Source organism: Hyperolius riggenbachi, chromosome 4 (genome assembly GCF_040937935.1).
Source record: "Hyperolius riggenbachi isolate aHypRig1 chromosome 4, aHypRig1.pri, whole genome shotgun sequence".
NCBI lineage: Eukaryota > Metazoa > Chordata > Amphibia > Anura > Hyperoliidae > Hyperolius > Hyperolius riggenbachi.
The window spans coordinates 100,474,364-100,501,453 of NC_090649.1; the positions used below are offsets into that span (position 1 = coordinate 100,474,364).

General features: G+C 45.7%; 1 protein-coding gene across 1 annotated transcript in view; it reads left to right on the top strand.

The window, feature by feature from the left end:
- Positions 1–27,090, top strand: part of ALLC (allantoicase) — a 61,187-nt gene that overhangs the window by 32,905 nt on the left and 1,192 nt on the right. The window contains exons 8-11 of the mRNA XM_068279103.1: positions 20,097–20,252; positions 20,360–20,433; positions 24,015–24,123; positions 26,260–26,387. Of these exons, the coding sequence (XP_068135204.1) occupies positions 20,097–20,252; positions 20,360–20,433; positions 24,015–24,123; positions 26,260–26,387 (467 nt within the window). The remainder of the gene's footprint in view (positions 1–20,096; positions 20,253–20,359; positions 20,434–24,014; positions 24,124–26,259; positions 26,388–27,090) is intronic.

The following is a 27,090-nucleotide window of genomic DNA, read 5'->3' on the forward strand; positions in this document are numbered from 1 at the left end:
ATAGTCAGCTAAGAACGTTTGATGCAGGGAATTGCTCAGTGCTTTCTTTTTTATGTCAAACAGTTTCTTCAGTTTTAATGTTACTGTGCTGTCTGCAGTGTCTCCAAGGTTGACGTTTTCCACTTGCTTTAAAATAGCGTCCACTGCTGCGTCATCATACGCAAAGGTTGTGGTTGTGGAGTTAGTAGTAGACATGTCGAGCGGTTCACTCGGGTGTGTCAATCCAATACAAAAATGACTGAACCAAACTCACTCGCTCACTCCTGGACAGGAGAGCTGGTGCCGGTGCACTCCTCCACGCAGGTACACCACCCCTGCCACACACTGTGATACTGGTATTTCTGGAAGAAGGAGGCACTCCACAGGCTTGAACTTGCGTTCAGTTTATTGCATGTCGTTACACTACATGTTTCGGGCTCCGCCCTTCATCAGGTGTAACCACCCACTTCCTCCACCTTCAATATATGCCCCTGACTCCTCCCATAAAGGGTGGGTCAGGTCCACCATTAATGTACAATTCAATGTCCCCTGTTACTTCACAGGTTCTATATATGCATACATATAAACACTAATGTGTAAACCCAGTGTACATTTCACAACAAACATAACTAAAAAATTAAACAAGTAAATACCAAAATATATCCAAAAATATATATATATCATACAGAGTCACTTGCACAGGGCACTACCCCTAGGGGTCTACCCTGGATAATCTGATGTAAGGCTACGCTCTTGGCATGTTAGTTCACTACTTCCATAGGTATACTCTATTTTACATACAGTTACTTGTCAGTTTCATGGAGTACAGCAGCACAGTTCATTTCCTGCAAAAAAAATCATAAGAAACATTTTAAGTTTACTTGCTCATTCAAGCCTCTCGGTGATACAGAGTCTAATGATCTGATCCATCTAATCTCTTTCTGAAGCAGCAAACGTTCTCTGTTGTATGTAGATACAACCTTGCAGAAGTTAGCTACCAACATCCCTACGTGTCTGAAAGATACTAATGATTCATTGCAGAGATTGCATGGACTGCAAGATCTACCTGAGAAGGCAATGTTATGCACATTGGACATTCAAAGTTTATTTACTTCTATCCCTCACCAGGAAGGAATGAACGCAGTAGAAAAACTGCTCCTTGAGACCTCCATGCCTAATAGAGAAATCTATTTCATGCTAGACTGTCTGGAAATCATATTGCGTAAGAATTATTTTAAATTTGAGGATTCATTTTATATTCAGAGACAGGGAACAAGCATGGGAAGCCCGGTAGCCCCGTCTTTTGCAAATATCTTCGTGAACAACCTGGAAAAGGATGTAATTTTGAATAACAGAAAATACAACAAGCATATCAAAATATAAAACAAATACTGTACAATTTTCAAAAGTTGTGTTTAATTTCACTAGACCAGCCCCTAAGCAGTAGGAATGGCAATGCTTAGGAGAACCTATGGAGAAGCATGGGATCAGTTTGATCAGCTGATAGATTTGTAAGGTTCTTGATCAGAACCTTACAAATCAGCTGATCAAAACTGATCACATGAGTTCTCCTAAGCATTGCCATCCCTACTCGGCAGTTTCAAGAATGGAAAAAACATCCCTTTGTTTAAAGAGTCTGAGGATCCCTGGTACAAATTAACCCCAGGTATGCCAAAAAGCTTGCTGCAAAATCCTGGAAATCCTGTAATCCAGGAATTCTAGCCCTAAACAGATCAGGAGTATTCATTTATATGTCACTAAGGGTGGCTTTCCACCAGTGGCAGTATATATCACAGTGACGGATGCCAGAACTGGTCTGATGTGAGTACGCCATGCAAAGCTATCAGGATTCAGATGTGTCATTTTTCCGCACACACAAATTCAGTAGCAACCTATTGATTTCAATAGGCATGTCTGAATTCCCATGCGGGGAAATGATGTTCATCACCCAGTGGAAGTGAGCCCTTAGACCCACATACTGTCACACTCTAGCTATTCGCTTACCCTCGCCTTGATATCTCCACTATTCCATTTCTTTCATATCCAAACACAGAAATTGTCTTTCTCTTTCACACTTCCCACTTGGCTTGATAAACTTAATATACTGTACTTTACCACACATTGGGGCTAATGCAACAAACTCCAGTAAAGTGGCCGTGCACAGGGAGCTCATGGCAATTTTTCCGTTACTAACACTGCGCGTGTTACTGGACGTTGCTATTGTAACGTGGGGCGTAACGCGCATTAACATAGCAACATGCCCATTCAAGCACCAATGTGCGTGGTGCTAAGGGTTAATGCACTAGTAACGGTAAAATTGCTTTGCGCATTAACATAGCAACATGCCCATTCAAGTACCAATGTGCGTGGTGCTAAGGGTTAATGCACTAGTAACGGTAAAATTGCTTTGCGCTTCCTGTACATGGCAACTTTAACGGAGTTTTGCGCATCAGACCCATAGACCTATAAACAAAACAATACTAGGTTGGTATTTGTATTTGGTTAATTTCCCCATTGTATGCACTCTTCCTAGCAGCAAATTATACACAGGTAAGAGAAGACTGTCGCTGTGTGATCCTGGGTTCCATACTGGGCTTGCTTTACTATAGGATACAGTTTATTATGTTCAAGCTGCAGGTACCTTGTATTAGGATATAACAGTGTAATGCAGACATCAGTACACAGAGCCAGTCACAGCTGGACGGCATTACATGCATGTATAGTGAGTGCAAGAGATGAATATTTAATATGCATCACAGTAAACTGCCGCCTCATACTATGGGAAGCATTATTCTCCTAAACAGTTTATTTACAACACCAGACAACACTTTTATTTCCATCGCACACACATACATATATAACAGAACTAAAGAGGAACTGTGACCAAGGATTGAACTTCATCCCAATCAGTAGCTGATGCGTCCTTTCCCCTGAGAAGTCTTTGCCTTTTCTCAAATAGATCATCAGAAGGGTCTGTATGGCTGATATTGTGGGGAAGCCCCTCCCACAGTGTGATGTCAGGACCATGGTGCTGACAGTTTACTGTCTGTGCACCTTGTTGCATTGTGGGAAATTGCAGCTGTTTCCAACTCCCAAGCAAGCAGAATCTCCCTCTGTGCATATGTATATCTATTAATAAAACCCCTTTTAGCCCATCGCATTGTTAGTGGGTGTGATTATAAATAATAGCAGTCTATGCTGTTTTTTTCATGTCTGCCAGTAGTAAAGATTACATGCAGGCTCATTGTGGATCAAACAACATAAAAAAATCAAATTGCGAATATCAATCATTCTTGATCTCTCTTCTATTTTTTTACTTCTCACTTTGCAATGTATTGATTTAATTTTTCCCCTTTTTGCTAAAGTTCCTCTTTAACCACTTTACCCCCAGCGGTGCGGATTTCTCCGTCCCTTTTTCCACCCTGTTAACACCAAGGGACGGAGAAATCCGCACCTGACGCCACTCCCGCCGATGTCCACGCTCCCGCTCGCTCGTCCGCGCGCCCCCGCACTCGTGCACGCCGCCGCCAGCTCACCCAGAGATCAATGAACGGGAAAAACCTTTCCCGTTCGTTGATCTCTGCCCCCCGCAATGATCAGCTGCTTCTACGAGAAGCAGGGATCATTGTGAGAAAAAAAAAGTTTCCCAGCCTCCTAACCCTTCCTGCAAGCGTACTTCCTGCAGGTCGCATAAACAAAAAGATAATAGTAAAACTACACCCTAAAGCATTTTTCATATACAAATACATTACTTTTACACTAAAAATTAACTCATTAACTCATTACCTCCTACACTCCCCAATTTATTTATTTATTTGTAATTAAAAAAAAAATTACAATAAAAAAAAATACATAAATGGTTACTTAAGGGACTGAACTTTTAAATATTTATGTCAAGAGGGTATAACACCAGTGGCGGACACAGGCAGCAGTGGGCCCCTGTGCAAAATATCAATTGTGGGCCCCCCCGGACCTGCGGCGCGCGAAGCGCGCCGCGCCCAAAAATGGGTGCAGCTATAACCTGCGGCGCGCCGCGGCAAAAAATGGGCGTGGATAGAACCTGCGGCGCGTAGCGCCGCGGCAAAAAATGGGCGTGGCAATGACCGGATAAGGGCGGAGCTAACTGTAATTTAAAGTGATCCCGGGGTGAGAGTGATATGGAGGCTGCCATATTTATTTCCTTTTAAACAATACTAGTTGCCTGGCGGCCCTGCTGATCTATTTGGCTGCAGTAATAAACTGAATTACACCAGCAACAAGCATGCAGCTTAAGCTTCTCAGTTCTGACAATATTGTCAGAAACCCCTGACCTGCTGCATGCTTGTTCAGGGTCTATGGTTGAAAGAATAAGAGGCAGAGGACCAGAACGGCAACCAGGCAACTGGTATTGCTTAAAAGGAGAGAAATATGGCAGCCTCAATATTATTCTCACCTCAGGTTCCCATGAAAAGTGCAACGCAAAGACAGTGGGCCCAAGTTTTGGTGACCCTTTCCCCAGAAAATTCACATAATTGTGCAGGTTTTCTCAAGAAAATACACATAATGTGAGCAGATTTGCCCAGAAAATACATTCAATCATGTCGGCAGATTTGCCCAGAAAATACGTGCAATGATGTCGGCAGATATGCCCAGAAAATACGTGCAATGATGTCGGCAGATATGCCCAGAAAATACGTGCAATCATGTCGGCAGATATGCCCAGAAAATACGTGCAATCATGTCGGCAGATATGCCCAGAAAATACGTGCAATCATGTCGGCAGATATGCCCAGAAAATACGTGCAATCATGTCGGCAGATATGCCCAGAAAATACGTGCAATCATGTCGGCAGATATGCCCAGAAAATACGTGCAATCATGTCGGCAGATATGCCCAGAAAATACGTGCAATCATGTCGGCAGATATGCCCAGAAAATACGTGCAATCATGTCGGCAGATATGCCCAGAAAATACGTGCAATCATGTCGGCAGATATGCCCAGAAAATACCTGCAATCATGTCGGCAGATATGCCCAGAAAATACCTGCAATCATGTCGGCAGATATGCCCAGAAAATACCTGCAATCATGTCGGCAGATATGCCCAGAAAATACCTGCAATCATGTCGGCAGATATGCCCAGAAAATACCTGCAATCATGTCGGCAGATATGCCCAGAAAATACGTGCAATCATGTCGGCAGATTTGCCCAGAAAACACATGCAATCATGTAGCAAATTTGCCCAGAACATACATGCAATCATGTGGCAGACCTGCCCAGAACATACACGCAATCATGTGGCAGACCTGCCCAGAACATACACGCAATCATGTGGCAGACCTGCCCAGAACATACACCTGCTAAAATAAATAATAAAAAAAAAACATTTACTCACCTGCAGCAGCAGACCTCCTGTCCCAGCCTCCATCCGGCGCGCAGCTCCCATGGGTGGTTGGGTGGATAGGTAGCCTGGTGGGTAGGTAGGCAGCCGGGTGGGTAGGTAGGTAGCCCTTAGCCGGGTGGGTAAGTAGCCTGGTGGGTGGCTGGGTAGCCGGGTGGGTAGCCTGGTGGGTGGCTGGGTAGGCGGGTGGGTAGGTAGCCTGGTGGGTGGGTAGGTGGGTGGTTAGGTATCTGGGTGGGTGGGTAGGTAGCCTGGTGGGTTGGTAGGTAGCCGGGTGGGTAGGTAGGTAGGTAGCCTGGTGGGTAGGTAGGTAGCCGGGTGGGTGTGTAGGTAGCCGGGTGGGTGGTTAGGTAGCCGGGTGGGTAGGTAGCCGGGTGGGTGGGTAGGTAGCCGGGTGGGTAGGTAGGTATCCGGGTGGGTAGGTAGCCGGGTGGGTGGGTAGGTAGCCGGGTGGGTGGGTAGCCAGGTAGATAGCCGGCAGGGTGGTTAGGTAGCCGGGTGGGTAGGTAGCCAGGTAGATAGCCGGCAGGGTGGTTAGGTAGCCGGGTGGGTAGGTAGCCGGGTGGGTAGGTAGCCAGGTAGATAGCCGGCAGGGTGGTTAGGTAGCCGGGTGGGTAGGTAGCCGGGTGGGTGGGTAGGTAGCCGGGTGGGTAGGTAGGTAGCCGGGTGGGTAGGTAGCCGGGTGGGTGGGTAGGTAGCCGGGTGGGTGGGTAGGTAGCCGGGTGGGTAGGTAGCCAGCAGGGTGGGTAGGTAGCCGGGTGGGTAGGTAGCCAGGTAGATAGCCGGCAGGGTGGTTAGGTAGCCGGGTGGGTAGCTAGGTAGCCGGGTGGGTAGGTAGCCGGCAGGGTGGTTAGGTAGCCGGGTGGGTAGCTAGGTAGCCGGGTGGGTAGGTAGCCGGGTGGGTAGGTAGCCAGGTAGATAGCCGGCAGGGTGGTTAGGTAGCCGGGTGGGTAGCTAGGTAGCCGGGTGGGTAGGTAGCCAGGTAGATAGCCGGCAGGGTGGTCAGGTAGCCGGGTGGGTAGCTAGGTAGCCGGGTGGGTAGGTAGCCAGGTAGGTAGCCGGCAGGGTGGTTAGGTAGCCGGGTGGGTAGCTAGGTAGCCGGGTGGGTAGGTAGCCGGGTGGGTAGGTAGCCAGGTAGATAGCCGGCAGGGTGGTTAGGTAGCCGGGTGGGTAGCTAGGTAGCCGGGTGGGTAGGTAGCCAGGTAGATAGCCGGCAGGGTGGTTAGGTAGCCGGGTGGGTAGCTAGGTAGCCGGGTGGGTAGGTAGCCGGCAGGGTGGTTAGGTAGCCGGGTGGGTAGCTAGGTAGCCGGGTGGGTAGGTAGCCGGGTGGGTAGGTAGCCAGGTAGATAGCCGGCAGGGTGGTTAGGTAGCCGGGTGGGTAGCTAGGTAGCCGGGTGGGTAGGTAGCCAGGTAGATAGCCGGCAGGGTGGTCAGGTAGCCGGGTGGGTAGCTAGGTAGCCGGGTGGGTAGGTAGCCAGGTAGGTAGCCGGCAGGGTGGTTAGGTAGCCGGGTGGGTAGCTAGGTAGCCGGGTGGGTGGGTAGGTAGCCTGGTTAGGTAGCCGGGTAGGTAGCCGGGTGGATGGTTAGGTAGCGGGGTAGGTAGCCGGGTGGGTGGGTAAGGTAGCCGGGTGGGTAGCTATCCGGGTGGGGGGCCCGACTCCTATCCTCCCTCACTCACCTCGGGGCCCCCCTCCCGGTATGCGCTGCAGCCGGCGGGAGAGCAGAAAATACAGGAAGTCTCCGGCCGGGGCTGCAGCAGACGCTAGAGGCAGCTGCTGCTTAGTTTCCGATATGTCTCCAAAGTTGGAGACCAAGCGGCAGCTGCCGCCCCGGCCGGAGACTTCTTGTATTTTCCGCTCTCCCGCCGCATGAGGGGGGGGGGCGAGGTGAGGGGGGAGGACAGGAGTTGGGCCCCCCAGGTTAAAAAAAAATAAAATAAAAAAAAAAAAAACCTGCAATACTTAATGGGCCCCTGAAGCAGCAGAACTTCAGGGGCCCTCGTGCGGCGGCACGGCCTGCACGGCCGTATGTCCGCCACTGTATAACACTGTTACTTTATAAACTATGGGCTTGTAATTAGGGATGGATGCAAAACTGAAAAAAATGCACCTTTATTTCCAAATTAAATATTGGCGCCAAACATTGTGATAGGGACATAATTTAAATGGTTTTATAACCGGAACAAAAGGGTAAATAAATTTCATGGGTTTTAATTACAGTAGCATGCATTATTTAAAAACTATAAAGGCCGAAAACTGAAAAATAATACATTTTTTCCCACATTTTTTCCTATTTTCCCATTAAAACATATTTAGAATAAAATAATTCTTGACATAATGTCCCACCTAAAGAAAGCCTAATTGGTGGCGAAAAGAACAAGATATAGTTCATTTCATTGTGATAAGTAATTATAAAGTTATAGACAAATGGATGGAAGGAGCGCTAAAAGGTGAAAATTGCCCTGGTGCTCAAGGGGTAAAACCCCTCAGTGGTGAAGTGGTTAAACATCCTTTGAGTTTTTATTTCTGTGTGCATTCCAAGTGGGGAGAACCTTCATCTCTTTTACTAAATCTCTTAGAGACGATGATTATAAAAAAAAAAAAAGTTTGTGAAGGGGTAAAATCTTGTTCAGGTTTTAACTGCTGTCTGCATAATATTTTTACAATAGAATCTCAATACAGTTCTAGATGTCACAGAGGACTTGAAGTCCTAACAGAGGCTCTTCCCTTTCTGTGTGTTTTCAAAAAGTATACAAAAAAAGAAAGAAGAGATTTTGGCTAGACTTGTGCTTTAGTACAGCTTCAAAAAAAGTAGCACCCTAGTCTGTGGCCTACCAAAAAACAGACTGGCACCTCTCCTGTCCCTACTGAACTCTGCTACTCCTCTCATCCACCTCTCCATCCGCTCCTCTGATGCCACCCATGCTTCCTAGTCCTTTCATTGGCTACCAGTCACGCAAAGGATCCAGTTCAAACGCTAACACTATCATACAAACTACATGGGCTATCCTCTCCATACATTTCCTTATTAATCTCCATTCTCCAGTAAAAATCTTTAGATATCATCCCTCTCACAACCTTTGCTCCTCCCAAGATACCTTCTTGTTGACCAGCTTGGCCACCTCCAGGGATGCTGTCACGAGTAGATTCGAGTGGCCTAAGCACTCGAACTCGTGATTCAAATGAGCAATAATTAATGCAGGTGAGGAGCGGGACATAAGGGGTTATTTACCCATAAGGCTGCGTGTTCCCTGCGCTCCAAATAGGATCCACACGCGTTCTATTCTTTGCGTTACAAGCCTCGCTGCAGGCACTGCAGGCACTTCCTCCTTCAAGCCGGAAGAAGTGCCTGCAGCGAGGCTTGTAATGCGATGAATAGGACACCTATGGATCCTATTTGGAGCGCAGGGAGCACGCAGCCTTATGGGTAAATAACCCCTTATGTCCCGCTCCTCACCTGCATTAATTATTGCTCATTTGAATCACGAGTTCGAGTGCTTAGGCCACTCGAATCTACTCGTGACAGCATCCCTGGCCACCTCCTCTCACTTTCGCATGCTGGACTTCTCATGAGTGTTATGTAACATTCTCTGGAGATGCAGCTGCAAGCAGTCAGGATACCCCCGCAGCTGCTTCGGTTTCTCTGTCGGGCGTTTCTCCCGTTCCTCCGGCGTCTAGCACGCCGAGGAGGGGATCGTCAGTGGCTCATAGGGTGGCTTTGTCACGCGCGCGCGCACAGACAGGACCTTCATGCGGGGAGAAGGCACGTCAGCTGACCTGCCGGTCGGCTGACGTCAGAGCAGACTCTCGGCGTTTCCGATTGGTTGATGGGTATGGGCGTGGCCGAGGGGTCTCCTCCACTTCTTAAGCCTTCTGGAGTCACTTGCAAACTGTCTGCTGTTGCGAATGCTTCGTGTTAGCACTCAGACCTTAGATAGATCCGGTGTGCTTTGATCCGAGAAGAAACCAGGGATTTCACACAAGACTAGGATTTATTGTTACTATTGTTATTATATTGCTTGATTACCTGTGTATGACTCTGGCTCTCTTCTGACTTCGCTCTCGCTTAACGATTCTGTACTTTAGCCCATCTGATTCTGTTGCTGACTCTGCCTGAATATCTCTATCCTCTTGCCTGCTGATTTTGCACTATATCTGCCCGCCTGTTGCCAAACCGATCTGTCTGACCTCTCCACTCACCAGTGAGCCCTTGTCACTGGTGAGGTTCATTACTGATAGTACCCGCCAGCTCCTCTGGTGAGGTTTTACCCAACTGATCAGTATTACAGTTGCACCAAGCACTATACACTATTGTTATTACCTTGTTAGCTATACGTGCATTATTGGTGATTCTGCAGATCACCACATAATCAGGTATAGTGTCTGGATTATTGGTGATACTGCAGATCACACAATAACCAGACTCCTGTTTTGCTACACCAATCGTTACATGTTACCTCTCCTTTGGAACTCTCTACTACAGCCTATCCATCATGCTCCAAGCCTGGACATTTTCAAAACAAACCTATTCATACAAGCTTATTATTTTATATAACTAGAACTTAAAGCTCACTGCCTTATCTGCTAACTGTAACGATTGTGGGATATCTCCGTGTTCAGCGCACAAAGATGTGCGCTGACACTGCGGAGGTCCTCCACAAGCGTGTCAAGATACTAGAACCCAGCTTTTGGTGTAAGCACCAGTAGAGGGAAATTTCTGTCGGCAGATGGCGCTGGGGAGTGCAGAGGAACCAATCCTCTGTACCTCCACAAATGCCAGACAGGAATTGTACGAAGCGCAGAACGCAATCGCAAGAGAAGCAATTGCGAATGAGAACGAGCAAAGGGACAGGTTGTATGTGTGTGCGCCAATCTAGTCGCCACCCCGCGACCACGCACACACAACAGCAGGTGCGAAACAGAAACGCAACCGCCAAGAACGGCGATTGCCAGAAGTGACACAAGGCAGGTCAGAACAGAATACGAGGATAGCAAAGGCACAGCAAATCATACAATGAGAAGATACGGAAAATAATAAACGCTAGCTAACCGCGAACACCGCACTCATTCGCAACAGTGCACGCGGTTATGCGCGGTCTCCACGTGATAAGCACAATAGAGACAAGCACGCCTAACTAACCATCAACAGACAAACGCGAAACAAAGAACGTGAACGCTTGCTTAACGGTTACCTCATCGAGCCTACAGCAAGCGCCCGTATCAGACAAGACAGACAAACGAGAAACAGGAACTAGGCAGAAAGGATCCACCGCTCTTCCGCCAGAGCAAGTGTGATCCAAGCAGGAACACAGATCAGAAAGATCCACAGCCGCTAATGCTAGCAGCTAGTGCGATCTAAACAAGACAGATCAGATGAGGTAGCTGGTAGCAACCGCTGCTCCAGCTTACACTCCAGGAACTAGATCAGAAGGATCCACAGCCGCTACCGCTAGAGGCTAGTGCGATCCAAACAAGACAGAGCGATTCGCTATCAACCGCCGCTGGTGACAGCGCAATCGCGACAGACAAGACAGGACAGAATAGGCAGTACAAATTATACACAAACTGACTGCACTAACTAGGAATGCAAGGAGCACTCCCCAAGAATTAACTATACTAAGATAGCAGTGGCTGACACTCCAGGTGAGTCCAGCAGGAACAAATCTCTATGAGCAGCGAAGCATTGTGGGACACACATAGTACTTATAGTACACGCCTCCAATGAATGTGGCCAGGCAATTTGCATGACAACGTATGCAAATTCCTCAGCAAGCACAAGCTGCAAAACTGACAGAAGGTCTTCTTTCCAGAGTCCTGCAGCATGCAGACCTGAATAATGATCAAAAGGCTGCCTGCCTGCGCAGGCAGCTGAGCGGATCGTTACACTAATGCTGGGAATACACGTTAAGTTTTTACTTTAGATAGATGGGTTCGATAGATAAATTCCAACCTGTTGGATCTGGTCGATTCTACTTTCGTTTCGATTCTCCTCATTCAAGTGAATGTAATTGATAAGAAAAGATAAGGAATCGAGAGGAGAATCGAGCAGTGAATCGAGAGTAGAATCGAACGAAAGCGAAAACGACGGCAAAAACGAACGCAAAAACGCATCGTGTATTCCCAGCATAACCCTTTTGTCTACTCCCCCAGTGACTCAACCCCAATAATCTCTAACTTGTAAGATCGCATGGGCAGGGACCTCCTTCTTTTGTTTCCTGTTTCTGTGCAATTTATCACATGAACATCTGTATTGGTGATGTTTCTCAAACTACACATCAATTGTATGTATCTGTGTCACTGGCTCCCCATTGTTGTATTTTTTGTATGTTGTGCAGCACTATGGAATATGTTGGCGCTCTATAAATAAAAATAATAATAAAATAAAAAAACTATACTGACAAGGCATGATATGTGGTTGATTTGTGACCACAACATTGGCACCTGGACAATCCACATGGAACAAAATACAGTGGCTTCAGGGCCAAGGCTGTGCAGATGCACTGCTTGCTTGAAAGCAAGCGAGGTGTTCTGTTGTATGCAGGGAGGCAGAGCAGCACAGGAGTGACCTCGGGCGGTGGGCAGGGTATGTGGGGAGAACAATGCTATCTGCCATTACTTGGCCAAAGTAATCTACCAGGATGGATCGCTGACCTAACAGTTAGGGGGCATTGGGGGCTGCTGAACATACGCTGAAGGCTCGACAGGGGCGGTCGTTATCAAGGGTCTCGGCAGAGTTTCATCTGGGTTGTGTACAGGCCTTAAAGGGAACCTGAAGTAAGTAAAATTATTGAAAATAAACACATGATGTAGCTGCAAATGAATATTGTATACTTACTTTGCCGTCCATACCTCTCAGAAGCTCACCATTTTCTTCTAACAGTGATCCCTTCCAGTTCTGACAATATTTTGTCAGAACTGAAATATACCAGTTGCTGACAATTATAACTGAATGTGCAAGGTAATGTCCATGTTTCCTTATGGCTCAAGTGGGCGATATTACAGTTTAACAGTGTGCTGACCAGGAAGCTGTTATGGGTTAATGGCCATTTTTAAAATGGAGGACGGAGAAGTCCATTGATCACAGTGGACAAATGGGACACAGGAGAAGAGAAAGAGATTGAGTAGTAGACTACCCAGGAGGTTAGTATGACCTGTGTATGGTTATTTTGACTTTTTATTTTCAGTTCAGGTTCTCTTTAAGAACACCACGCAGGCAGCTGAGCGGATCGTTACAGTACCCCCCCCCCCCCCCCCTCTAGGGACGAATTCCAGACGTCTTTCAAAACTGGCGTTACCAAAAAACTCTAACTGACGACTCATGAAGGTCGGGGCAGCCCGACAAGGTCCAATTCCAGAGTCAGTCCACCCGAAACCGACCTCATCGGAAACAGAAGCCACCGAAACATGCCCATCAGTACTACCAGTCTTAGCGTAACACCCATCAGGACTGTGGATACCAGAGAAGAAGCCATCGACACTCTCCAGACAATACCCACCACCTTCCAAGGAGCGTCCGAAAATACCAAACCTGCCACAATACCTGTTCGAAGTGTCCCTTACAACACAAAAGCCACCATTGATCTTATCCAGGGGACCAAGCAAAATCTCTCCCGGAATCTCCCAGAACCTTTTGAAGCTCCACAGAGATCCCAAGAGGGCAGAACAATCACCAGGCTCACATGGAGAATTACCAAGAACCCCCATGGAACCAATGACAATTCCGGATTCAGAATTACGAGGACACCCATCAAGATCAAGACTTTCAGGGACCACTTCTGGGCATGCAAGCAGGCAGGCTAAATCAGAGCATGTCTCCACCGAGGAAGCATCTGAGTACGCTGGTAACCAAGGCACACTTGGGCTTTCTGGGTCACAGAGCACACTGGGGTACACCAGCACAGGAGAAACCTCAGTACATGTCGGGGAACTGCCAACCTCAGAGTCCGGCACGACAAGACCAAAACCAGTACCGGACAGAGAATCATCATGAGTGGAGGTCACAGGCACTGGACTTTCACAAGAAGACTCGGATACAAATTCAGAAATTTCTGTGACAATAATATCATCATTGACTACATATGAGTGAAGCTCCATCAGAGCTGAAAAGGTAGCCAGCAAGGCAGCAATGCCTACGGAAGAGGGTAACACCTCAGAAGGACTTGGGGGGCAGGAGACATCTTCTACAAGTTCTGCACCCTTTGGGAGGAACTCGGAGACCTCCAGAACATCAAACAAGACCTCAGGAACATCATTTTTCAAGTTTTCTCGGAAGGATTCTGAACTATCCATGTTACAGGGCAAAACTGGAACTTTATTTTGTGGACAGGGCAGATGTCCCAGGAATAGTTCCACCATAACCTGAGAGTGGATCTCATCATCATGAGGGGAATGTACAGGTATATTTACTGGAACACACACTGACTCCCTAACTTCATTCTCACTGTACCCAGAATTCTGTGTGGCAGTCAAACTAGCGTGTAACTCCAAAACTGCAGAAAAACAGGTGAGTATAGTGGCAATACCTAGACGAGCCTCTAGGGACACTGCAGGAGACTCTAAACAAGGCCATCTTAACTCATCCAGAGTACAGGGTGCAGAATCAGCACTTTCCTCAGAACAAGAAAGGGACTCACAAATGTCAGTGTGATTGGACATCATATTGTTATTCATGGTACAGGGCAGGCTCAGAGAAACTTTCTCTGGACCCAGCAAAGATGTTTCAGAGTCAGATTCGCAAAACCGAAGCGCTGTCTCACTCTTAGATTCGGCTAACAATGTCAAATCCGAGGAGCCAGAACGCAAAACCTGCGAATCCAAGATCGCTTTAGGTTGTGAAACTGACGCTTCCATAGCGCAAATCTCCGCGATCTGCGGAGCAGACTGCAAGGCATCTAGGGTCGAAACACTGGAGCAATTGTCCCCAGGCAACGGGCCCTTACAGGTGTGAACAGGGTGAGACAGAGACTCATCTGCAGAAGAAATAGCGACATCAACAGAATAAACTTTATTAGGCATATTAATTTCACTTTTGATGCTGCATAGTTTAGGAATTTTTCCCATAGCAGGATCATAGATGGAAGATGTTAAAGATCTGTTCTTAGATGACAAGGGATCCCACATCTCTTTGAGAAAACTGGCACATTCATGTTGATCACAATCTGCAGGAACATCTGAGAAACAGGCATTACATCGCATAGATTCAAACTTCACGCAATCAGGAGAGAATCTTTCAAGATTCGCACAAGAATCAACCACAGTAGTGCACCCATTCATGTCAGGTCGCACAATATCTAGACTCACATGCTTTACCCCAGAAAGGCAGGAACAATCATCCGATAACGATGTCTCTTTATTGAAGTCAATTGATTGGTGTGTGTGCAATTCATCCAAAATCGTCTGCCACACATAAGTCACCGGATTCACAAAACATTCGTCACACGCATCAGAGTCAATCAAAGCGTACACCGAATCAAGACAAGCATAAAGAATCTCTGCGCTTTTTGCGATGTAAAAATCGCAAAACGCCTTCCAATCAATCTCGAACTCCTCAATTAATGCTCCAATATCCCATGGAGCAAATGGGGGTTCAAACAACTCGGTTTCCAAGAAACCCTCATAAGGGTTGGGGTCAGGAACATGCAAAGACTTTCTTACTCCTTTAATATAGAAAATAATTCTGCCTATCAAAGGATCCACAAATGCCCTTTCTTGGGGTAATGAAACCTGAGACTGAGAAATTTCAGACTTTACAGAAACAATTTTTTTATTTGTAATTGCTATGGGCAACGGATTTTTCAGCTGAGAAGTCTTCCTTTTTTTCCTGCTTTTAGTCCTTGCTGCTTTAGGTGGCTGCTGTTTAGACACAGGGGAATAGTTACTGCATTCATTTTCAAACTGAATGGTTTTGCATGAAGTAGGTAGAGCAGCTGACTCATTAGCAACTACACACTCATACAGGGCAGGTGGCAAGCAAGGCAACTCAAACCAGTAGGAGAATGTAAATGTAAGAAACTGATACAGATTATCATTCCAAGAATTGTCTTGCAAGATTTCATGAGCCCATACAAACAGATCATCTTTCAAAAGCACATAAGCTAATTGGAGAGCAGACGTGGACGGATCAGTAATTTGAAAAGTAGGATTCAGACAAAATTTTACGCATTCAGAGAGAAAATCCTCTTTCGTCTCTGAATTTAATATTTTGAAACTCTTAAAGACACAGGAACCATACTCAGCAAAATCGTACAAATCAGAAATTCCCTCTACACTGGGGTTTTGGGTTGGGCTGCTCATAATGTAACGATTGTGGGATATCTCCGTGTTCAGCGCACAAAGATGTGCGCTGACACTGCGGAGGCCCTCCACAAGCGTGTCAAGATATTAGAACCCAGCTTTTGGTGTAAGCACCAGTAGAGGGAAATTCCTGTCAGCAGATGGCGCTGGGGAGTGCAGAGGAACCAATCCTCTGTACCTCCACAAATGCCAGGAATTGTACGAAGCGCAGAACGCAATCGCAAGAGAAGCAATTGCGAATGAGAACGAGCAAAGGGACAGGTTGTATGTGTGTGCGCCAATCTAGTCGCCACCCCGCGACCACGCACACACAACAGCAGGTGCGAAACAGAAACGCAACCGCCAAGAACGGCGATTGCCAGAAGTGACACAAGGCAGATCAGAACAGAATACGAGGATAGCAAAGGCACAGCAAATCATACAATGAGAAGATACGGAAAATAATAAACGCTAGCTAACCGCGAACACCGCACTCATTCGCAACAGTGCACGCGGTTATGCGCGGTCTCCACGTGATAAGCACAATAGAGACAAGCACGCCTAACTAACCATCAACAGACAAACGCGAAACAAAGAACGTGAACGCTTGCTTAACGGTTACCTCATCGAGCCTACAGCAAGCGCCCGTATCAGACAAGACAGACAAACGAGAAACAGGAACTAGGCAGAAAGGATCCACCGCTCTTCCGCCAGAGCAAGTGTGATCCAAGCAGGAACACAGATCAGAAAGATCCACAGCCGCTAACGCTAGCGGCTAGTGCGATCTAAACAAGACAGATCAGATGAGGTAGCTGGTAGCAACCGCTGCTCCAGCTTACACTCCAGGAACTAGATCAGAAGGATCCACAGCCGCTACCGCTAGAGGCTAGTGCGATCCAAACAAGACAGAGCGATTCGCTATCAACCGCCGCTGGTGACAGCGCAATCGCGACAGACAAGACAGGACAGAATAGGCAGTACAAATTATACACAAACTGACTGCACTAACTAGGAATGCAAGGAGCACTCCCCAAGAATTAACTATACTAAGATAGCAGTGGCTGACACTCCAGGTGAGTCCAGCAGGAACAAACCTCTATGAGCAGCGAAGCATTGTGGGACACACATAGTACTTATAGTACACGCCTCCAATGAATGTGGCCAGGCAATTTGCATGACAACGTATGCAAATTCCTCAGCAAGCACAAGCTGCAAAACTGACAGAAGGTCTTCTTTCCAGAGTCCTGCAGCATGCAGACCTGAATAATGATCAAAAGGCTGCCTGCCTGCGCAGGCAGCTGAGCGGATCGTTACACTAATGCTGGGAATACACGTTAAGTTTTTACTTTAGATAGATGGGTTCGATAGATAAATTCCAACCTGTTGGATCTGGTCGATTCTACTTTCGTTTCGATTCTCCTCATTCAAGTGAATGTAATTGATAAGAAAAGATAAGGAATCGAGAGGAGAATCGAGCAGTGAATCGAGAGTAGAATCGAACGAAAGCGAAAACGACGGCAAAAACGAACGCAAAAACGCATCGTGTATTCCCAGCATAACCCTTTTGTCTACTCCCCCAGTGACTCAACCCCAATAATCTCTAACTTGTAAGATCGCATGGGCAGGGACCTCCTTCTTTTGTTTCCTGTTTCTGTGCAATTTATCACATGAACATCTGTATTGGTGATGTTTCTCAAACTACACATCAATTGTATGTATCTGTGTCACTGGCTCCCCATTGTTGTATTTTTTGTATGTTGTGCAGCACTATGGAATATGTTGGCGCTCTATAAATAAAAATAATAATAAAATAAAAAAACTATACTGACAAGGCATGATATGTGGTTGATTTGTGACCACAACATTGGCACCTGGACAATCCACATGGAACAAAATACAGTGGCTTCAGGGCCAAGGCTGTGCAGATGCACTGCTTGCTTGAAAGCAAGCGAGGTGTTCTGTTGTATGCAGGGAGGCAGAGCAGCACAGGAGTGACCTCGGGCGGTGGGCAGGGTATGTGGGGAGAACAATGCTATCTGCCATTACTTGGCCAAAGTAATCTACCAGGATGGATCGCTGACCTAACAGTTAGGGGGCATTGGGGGCTGCTGAACATACGCTGAAGGCTCGACAGGGGCGGTCGTTATCAAGGGTCTCGGCAGAGTTTCATCTGGGTTGTGTACAGGCCTTAAAGGGAACCTGAAGTAAGTAAAATTATTGAAAATAAACACATGATGTAGCTGCAAATGAATATTGTATACTTACTTTGCCGTCCATACCTCTCAGAAGCTCACCATTTTCTTCTAATAGTGATCCCTTCCAGTTCTGACAATATTTTGTCAGAACTGAAATATACCAGTTGCTGACAATTATAACTGAATGTGCAAGGTAATGTCCATGTTTCCTTATGGCTCAAGTGGGCGATATTACAGTTTAACAGTGTGCTGACCAGGAAGCTGTTATGGGTTAATGGCCATTTTTAAAATGGAGGACGGAGAAGTCCATTGATCACAGTGGACAAATGGGACACAGGAGAAGAGAAAGAGATTGAGTAGTAGACTACCCAGGAGGTTAGTATGACCTGTGTATGGTTATTTTGACTTTTTATTTTCAGTTCAGGTTCTCTTTAAGAACACCATTTTCAAATATCACTTTTTAAAATAAATGGGTCAATCCTTCAACTTTTAAAGGGACCCGAAGTGAGAGGTATATGGAGGCTGTCATGTTTATTTCCTTTTAAACAATGCCACTTGCCTGGCAGTCCTGCTGATCTTTCTTCCATCAGTAGCATCTGCATTACACACCTGAACCAAGCAGGCAGCTAATCTTATCTGATTTTTGTCAGAAACATCTTATCTGCATGCTTGTTCAGAGTCTAAAGGTCCGTACACACTCCGGACTGCAGGAAACGACGGGTCCGTCGTCACCTCCTGCTGGGCGTGTTTTCAGCAGACAGTCCGGCGTGTGTACAGTCTGTCGGCAGACTGATACGGCTGTTTCTGAGCGATCCGCCGGGCGGATCGCTCAGAAACAGCCGTATCAGTCTGCAGATAGACTGTACACACGCCGGACTGTCGCTGGAACGCTCGCCCAGCGGGAGGTGACGACGGACCCGTCGTTTCCTGCAGTCCGGCGTGTGTACGGACCTTAAGGCTAAAAGTATTAAGGGGCCCATACACTGAGCCGATTAGCAGCCGATCGATCGCAATCGATCAATCACAAATCGATTGACTGATCGATCGATTTGTGGACGATTTTGATCGATTTAGAATGATTTCAATCGATCTGACATGCTGGAAAATCTAGGTCAATCTGTTGAGATTGCTTATCATTTTGCATTGGACCTAATGGAAATCTGGTGGAAAAAAAATGCCATCAGATCGATTTTCAATAGATTTCATACTGAAATCTATTGGAAATCTGTTCTGGGTAAAAATGTTCCCAAACACATCAGATAGATCAGAAATCTATCTGATGATCTATCTGTAGCTAATCTAACGAGTGTTTGGCCCCCTTTAGGCAGAGGCAGAGGATCAGCAGGACTGTCAGGCAATTTGTATAGTTTAGAAGGAGATAAATATGTCAGCCCCCATGTTACTCTCACTTTAGGTTACCTTTAAGTGTAACTTCACCTCTTAAACTTTACTGAATAAGCTAAAATAATGAGTTTTGTGTGTAGTATTTAGTTTCACTTTTGCTTCATTTTGCTTCTGCAGAGTCTATAAATTTCCTGATTGAGGAAGTTCAGATTTTGCCATGTTACCACGAGGAAACCATAGAAACCATGGAAAGTTGTAGCAACAGTCTATACAGTAATTAGCGTCATCAAATTGTTGATCGTTTTCCACACCATCAAGCAAATTCGTAATTGCTCCAGCATCACACAATCGATACTTCAAAATGTTGGGCAGAATGAATGCAATAGGCTAGGTAACACATTTTTATTTTGTTATCCTCCTTCAAAAAAATCATATCTCTCACCAAGGCATTCTTACATTTAAGGATTAGAATAGAGGAAAAGTGGCCCTTGGCAGACTGATCTCAGTTATGATAATGGTATCACCAAATTAAATCTTATCAGTAATAGTGTATCATGATGCTCTGCTCTGCTGTGTGCTCTAGGTATGTTCTCTTACTACTTAGATAAGTAATAAAAGTAAAGAAGCCTATAAACTGTTCAGTCATCAGAGGCCTATCCTTAATGAGATCAAGAGAGGAAAATGTACATATAATTAGTGATGGTCATGTCTAGGAGAACTCATGGAGAAGCATGTGATTTGTTTGATCAGTTGATAGAATTGCAAAGCTCTGATTTGCTGCAATCACATCCTGCTTTAGCACATGATCATGACTAGCAAATCTGAGACATATCTACCACCTGACCAAACTGATCACATGCTTATCCATGGATTCTACCAAACATGGCCATTAATACATATAATTTTTCCTTTATATTTTTGTTCAGATGGTGGGATAGCCAGATTCAAGGTGTATGGCATTGGCCAGAGAGACTGGTCCTTGTGTGGTCCAAATGACTTGGAAGATCTTCTGTCCATAGCTAATGGAGGCGTCTGTCTTGGATTCAGTGATGCCCATTATGGACATCCTCGGAACCTCATAGGTAAAGTAGTTTTACAAATTAAGTAATAAGATCACGGAAAGTAATTATTTTCAATTCTGACATACATTTTTATTATACTTCATTATTTTATTTGATATAAAATGTAGGTTTAGGACGAGCAGCTGACATGGGTGATGGCTGGGAAACAGCGAGGAGACTAGATCGGCCTCCGATATTAAAGGTGACTGTTCCTCATGAGCTATTAGAAATGCAGTAATTCACTAAAGAAAGCAATACAGTTAAGGTGGCCATACATCAGGTGGACTTGAAGGGCCAATCGACCATCCGATTTGATTATTAAAATTGAATCCAATGAAAATCGTTGCTGCTAAGTGCATGCCTGATCGAGAATGCAAACAATTTCAGGCTAAAATTGGTCACATGAATCGGTCGGACATGCTGGAAGATGTCGGGCCTTCATGATCGGTTGGGTTAACAGTGGCAATGGAGAGCAATATCGGGATGAACGATGAATGTGACAAAACCCCCAACGTTGTCCCCTAATGTTCCATGTTTCCCCACCCTCCCCCGGTGGCCAGTGCACTATACATTACTGTATAGTGTTGCATAATGATTCCAATGCTGCCTCCAGACCGGTTCCGGGGCGCTGTTCTCCGTAGATACACACACCACATGTAGTTGCCGGCGTGCACGTGTGTGACATCACACACGTGCAAACGTTACTCCAGCAACCACGTGGGGTGCATGTATGGATGGAGGAGCCCAGTGCCAGCCCGGAGGCAGTTGCGGGCGCAGCCAGGTAATGTATAGTGCACTATGCCCCAAGGGGCACATGGAATATTAAGGGGGACAGCGTCGAGCGGGCGGATGTGGCATCACAAGGCCGATTCCAGAACAAATTCAGCATGAAATTGATCGTGGTGGTGTATGGACAGGTAACAGATATCTCTCTGATCATATTTGATCAGAGAGAGCTCTGTCTCTTGGTCGATCTGTCCATATACAGTACATAGACTGATGTATGGGCACCTTTACACCGTGCTTTCTATAAAGAGCCAGGCAGGGAATACAAAAATAAGCCAAAACAGGGAATTAAAAAAAATCAATATGAACTGCTCTCTGCCTGACTGGATGTTCAGTGTGATTACAGTCAGTGGCCTTGCAGTATTAGACGCAAAGACTGCTATAACACCTATAGGCGTTGCTTGGCATTGACTGGTGTTGTTGGCAGGCACTGATTGGTGCTTTTTCAGGCGCTGACTGGGGCTTTTAACAAGTAATAGCTGGCACTGAGAAGCATTGCTTGGCACTTGCTAATGATTTCATTGGTACTAACATGCAATTTCCATTGACTCTTATAGAGGAAAATGTACTACTCCGCACTACCAAAATGCCTACAGTATGATTTTTGGAAAGCCAAGCAGTACTAAACTTATAGTGTGAACTTTACTCATTATTCAGCCTTTACAATGTCCTAGGAGTTTGCTTTCTAGCCCTGGAGCCAGCACATTATTAGAAATAGTTACCAACTGTCTTATTGCTCTCAGATTACTGCACTCCATCTTATCAACCTTTTAAGCGTTTTAAAAATTGGTAAACGTGTATTTACTTGTAAAAGGTCCTTGAATGACTGTGAGATCTGTAGTTGGAGTCACAAAAACAATGTTCAAATTAGGTCCTGCCCTTAAAGTAAACCTGAACTGAAAATAAACTGATAAAATAAACAATTGTATCTATCCTCCTAAAGTTTTATTTTCTGTTTAAAGGCTTGTACACAAGCTCAACCAAGCCACTTAATTGTTGTCTGATTTTGGACTGTTGGACGACAATCAGGTTTGGGTACACGTGGCAAACACCTAGAAGAGCGACTGATAACAGTCGGTTTGCCCAATCCATCCGGCGGATCAACTCACATGACTGTTGGACTGATATCCATGTTGACCACGTGTGTACAACGTCGTTTGAATGACGTACTTGTTTTGAATGCAGCTGTGTCGTGCAGTCCGTCGTTTCGCTTGCTCTCAAAGTATGTTCGTCATGGAGTTGGTCAGGTCGTGGTGTTGGTTGTGCACTTTGTTGGACGTGTGTTTGTACCTTAAAAGCTAAAAAACTTTGTTCAATGTTTATTGTCTCAGCTAAATAACTCACCCTTTCACTCAGACTGACAAAGTCCAGAACCACAGTCTATGAACTATTGACCTTTTTTATCTACTCCCTTAAGCTCTTCTCTGCCAGGCAAGATATTTATGGATGTAATTAGTTATCAGTGAGGATTACACTACAGTCCAACTATGGTAGGTCCCAAGTACAGAGAAACTGACTTTTGCTTTCCTGAATGTTTGACCCTTTCACTGAAAAAAATGAACACACCCTAGTTTTATGCAGGAATTGAACTGTGCTTACACATATTTATCTCATCATATCACGTGTCAGTTCAGGTATCCTTTAAAAAAAATTCTTCGGTTTATTTAAAAATGGAAGTCAGAAAGTCATGGTAAGACTTACTACAGTTGGATCTATGTAGGTGTAAGCTGAATTCTGAATCTGGTCTATGAATTGATTACTTTTGGTTATGGGCCACAGATGGGACACTTTGGGCCTGATTCACAAAGCGGTGCTAACAGTTAGCACGCTGGTGAAAAGCCCTTTATCACGCCTAAACTCAGTTTAGGCATGATAAGTTTAGGTGTGATAAGTTTAGGTGTGATAAGTTTAGGCATGACAAGTTTAGGTGTGATAAGTTTAGGCATGATAAGTTTAAAGGGACTCCGAGCTCAGCAAAAAAAGTAAAGTTGTACTCACCAGGGTCTTTCTCCAGCCCAGTGCTGGTCGGGAGGTCCCACGCCGGCGTCCTGGCTCCTCTCCTTCACCCCGCTCCGGTATGGCTGACAGGCCGCAGCCCGGGCGACACTCGGTGGAGTGTCGGGCTGCAGCTTCCGCGTATGACGCGGATTACGTCACACGCCGGCCGCCTCGCGTCATCACGGCGGCCGGCGTGAAAGTACTGCGCATGCGCGCTTTAATCGCGCATGCGCAGTACTTTCACGCCGGCCGCCGTGATGACGCGAGGCGGCCGGCGTGTGACGTAATCCGCGTCATACGCGGAAGCTGCAGCCCGACACTCCACCGAGTGTCGCCCGGGCTGCGGCCTGTCAGCCATACCGGAGCGGGGTGAAGGAGAGGAGCCAGGACGCCGGCGTGGGACCTCCCGACCAGCACTGGGCTGGAGAAAGACCCTGGTGAGTACAACTTTACTTTTTTCGCTGAGCTCGGAGTCCCTTTAAGCACCAACTCGGTTAGCACCGCAGTGCACAGCTGATCAAAAGTTTTGCGCTAGCAAAGTCTTTTGCACTTCGCATAGAGTTTAATGGCGCTGCTTTGCGTGCGGGACTTTGCGCACGATCTAAACTTATCTAAACTTACCATGCCTAAACTTATCATGCCTAAACTTATCATGCCTAAACTTATCATGCCTAAACTTATCACGCCTAAACTTATCACACCTAAACTGGCTTTTCACCAGTGTGGTGCAATGGTTATCACGCCTGAAGTCTCTAACTGGGTTAGCACCGCTTTGTGAATCGAGCCCTTACTGTTAATTTGAAATTTCCTCTTCCCGTACCATTGATCCAGCATTTTGTAAGTAAATTGGAGTTTTGAAAAAAAAGTCTTGAAAATTTCCTGAAGTTTTTGAATTGTGCTGGCAAACTCGGCTATGAGGCTTAGGAATGGTGTGCTGTATATATAAATAAGTATTGGAGTATGTTCTCTAAAGTTACAGTTTTAGCTGTTGCTTTGTAGGCTGATGGTCATGGAATTCTCCAAGTACCAGGAAGTGAATGGACGGTATTTCGTCTGGGTCACCCGGGTTTGATAACACAAATAGAAGTAGACACCAATCACTTTAAAGGTATGTGTTCCCATGCAGTTCAACATGATAACGTGTATGCTGTAAATTCAGCTGCTTATGACGGAAGCAGGAGATTTGGGCGCATGAGACAAGTGGACAAAAAGGGCGCCCCATTCACTCCCATTATAAATATTGTTTAATGGGCGCCGAACAGGGAAAAAAAGGTGCCGGAGATTATTAACGTTTTACAAACGGCGCCCAGAGATTTTTAAGGTTTTATAACTGTGCTTGTGATGATTTAACTTTACAAAATGAGCCTATGACGAATAACGTTTATAAAGATACTAAATCACTATTTCTAAAACATTTCTAAAACATTATTATCCACCCAAAAAAATTATTTACATTTTTTTATTTACATTTTTTATTTATTAATGATTGTAAAACATTATTATCCATAGGGGGTCTTAGGTTTAGGCACTACCAGGGGGGTCTTAGGTTTAGGCACCAACAGGGGGGGTCTTAGGTTTAGGCACCAACAGGGGGGTCTTAGGTTTAGGCACCACCAGGGGGGTCTTAGGTTTAGGCACCACCAGGGGGTCTTAGGTTTAGGCACCAGCAGGGGGGTCTTTGGTTTAGGCACCAACAGGGGGGTCTTAGGTTTAGGCACCACCAGGGGGGTCTTAGGTTTAGGCACCAACAGGGGGGTCTTAGGTTTAGGCACCACCAAGGGGTCTAGGGGTTAGGGATAGGTACAGGGAGGGTTTTTAACAAACGTAAATATAAGTTTTAGTTTAGAAACAGGGAAGATTAACGTTTTAAGATTTGCCGATCTCATACACATTATTTAATGATTTATAAATTCTTATAACACTATTTGTAAACGAAATTCTACACAATATTTTTTATAAACGATAATACTGCTTATCGTTTACACCACGCGCCCTTTTTTCCCCGACGCCCTTTTTTGATGTACGCGCTTATGACACCTATCTATAGAACAAACAGCTAAAATCTGTGTGTTGGCCTGATTCCATTAGGTGTGAATTAATGCATTGTTTTCAGCACAAAAATGTGTGCAGCAATGGACTGCTATTAGACTGTCTCCAATAGATGTGAAAATCGCACCCATGCTGCTATTTTTCAGACATTGCTTGCAGGAAAATCCCACATGATGCGTGCATTTTAGCATACGTGAACAATAATAACAATAGGACCTCCTATTTGCATTCGCATGGTGATATCACATCTGAAAATTCACGTAATTTGCATGCTGCCAGTGGAAACGTAGCCCAAGGAATTGCTCATTTGAGGCTGTTTTCAGACTGAAAACCTTTGTTAGCGATGTGGTGCATTGCGCCCGACGCACTGCGTCACACCGTCAAAAACAGGCCTTCAGGAAACACTACGCTATTGCGTGGTGTTCCCTGTCTGGCCACTGGCCAAGCAGGAAGTGACGCGCATGTGACGTGCGCTTGCCGTCACCTCCTGCTTCGGGTATGCAGAAGTGCACGGAAGCATATTGTTAAAATACTCTTCCTCGGATGCATGCAGTGATTTTTTTGCGTCGACATAGACCAGGGGTGTCAAACTCAAATACAAAGTGGACCGAAATTGTATACTGGGACCTAGTTATGGACCAAAATTGTACACTGGGACCTAGTCGCGGGCCAATCTCAATGTCTACTGGCCACCTTCCTCCCTTTTAAAGTTCTCTGGTGTCTAGTAGTCCTCCATCGCCTATACAGTTCACTGGTGTCTAGAGACCCCCACCCGCACCCATACAGTTCCCTAGTGTTTAGTGCTTTCCCCCTACCTCCCCATGTGGCTTCCCTGGTAATCTAGGGCTTCACCTCCAATACAGCTTCCCTGGTTGTGTAGAGTGGGCCAAACATAATGCAAAGTGGGGAAACCACTTGAGGATCAAATTTAATGGCTCCGAGGGCCAAATTTGTTAGACATGTATGCCATAGACTAACTTCACTTCCGGGACAACGCAGATCACCGCAACTCTACGCAGAAGCCGCAGGGTAACGTAGTTCTTGACCTGTGTCGGGGATGCGTTGAAAGTATCACTTCCATTGCGTCCTAATGCTACAGTATGAAAGTCTCCAAAGACTTTCATTGCACGCCCGGTGTGAAGGGGGCCTGAGGGTTACACATGAGAATTATTTTTTTTTGTTTTTTTTATCCCAGGTAATGCTCCCAATTCAGTTAAGATTGAAGCTTCCCTTCTGAGACCCGAAGAGGAGGAAGAAAGTGTCAGAGAAAAATGGAAAATTAAAACAAAAGACAAATGGAAAACGCTTCTTCCCATCACACAGGTATCTGACATTTAGGGGTCTTTAAAACAAACTCATCTATGGGGACTTTTGTACATAATAAGTGAGATGGTCTTGTTCTGAGGCCTAAGATTGGTTATACACAAAATGGAGGCTCGCATGGGCGAAGACTATAAGGTTGGCACGTTACAGTTGTGTAAATATACTCATTTCCATTACATGAGTAAATGTTGACCAATAATCTCTTCCCTTTTCCAAACCAAGCATTTCCCCGTCCTTATCTAGCACACACCTTTTTCAATCCAGTTGCCCTAAGCAAAGCTCACTCTCAACCTCCCTTTGTTGTGAGCAGGGTAGGCTTTGTGTAGGGTCACTAGTAAAAAAAAATATTTTGTGAGGTTAGGTTAGAATTATGCATTACTCTGGTGAAGGTTAGTATTGAGCAAGGCTGGGACAAGGCAGAAGCGAGAGATGCATCAATCTTGGTCACAGTGGTTAGGGGGACACATTTGACTTATTCCCAGTGTGGCCATGCCCAGGAACAGTTACATAGTAGTGACCCACACCACTGCACACAGCCCAGCTGCACTTTTATCCCTGGTGTCAGTGTGCTGATGATTAGAGCAGCTAGGGCTGATGGGTGGTATTTCTGTTGCCAGGGCAACACATTTGGCCTGGTCTATCTTATGCTGCGATATGAGTGTCACAGCTCTTGTGAGCGTGAATCTTAGGGGTGGATGATCAG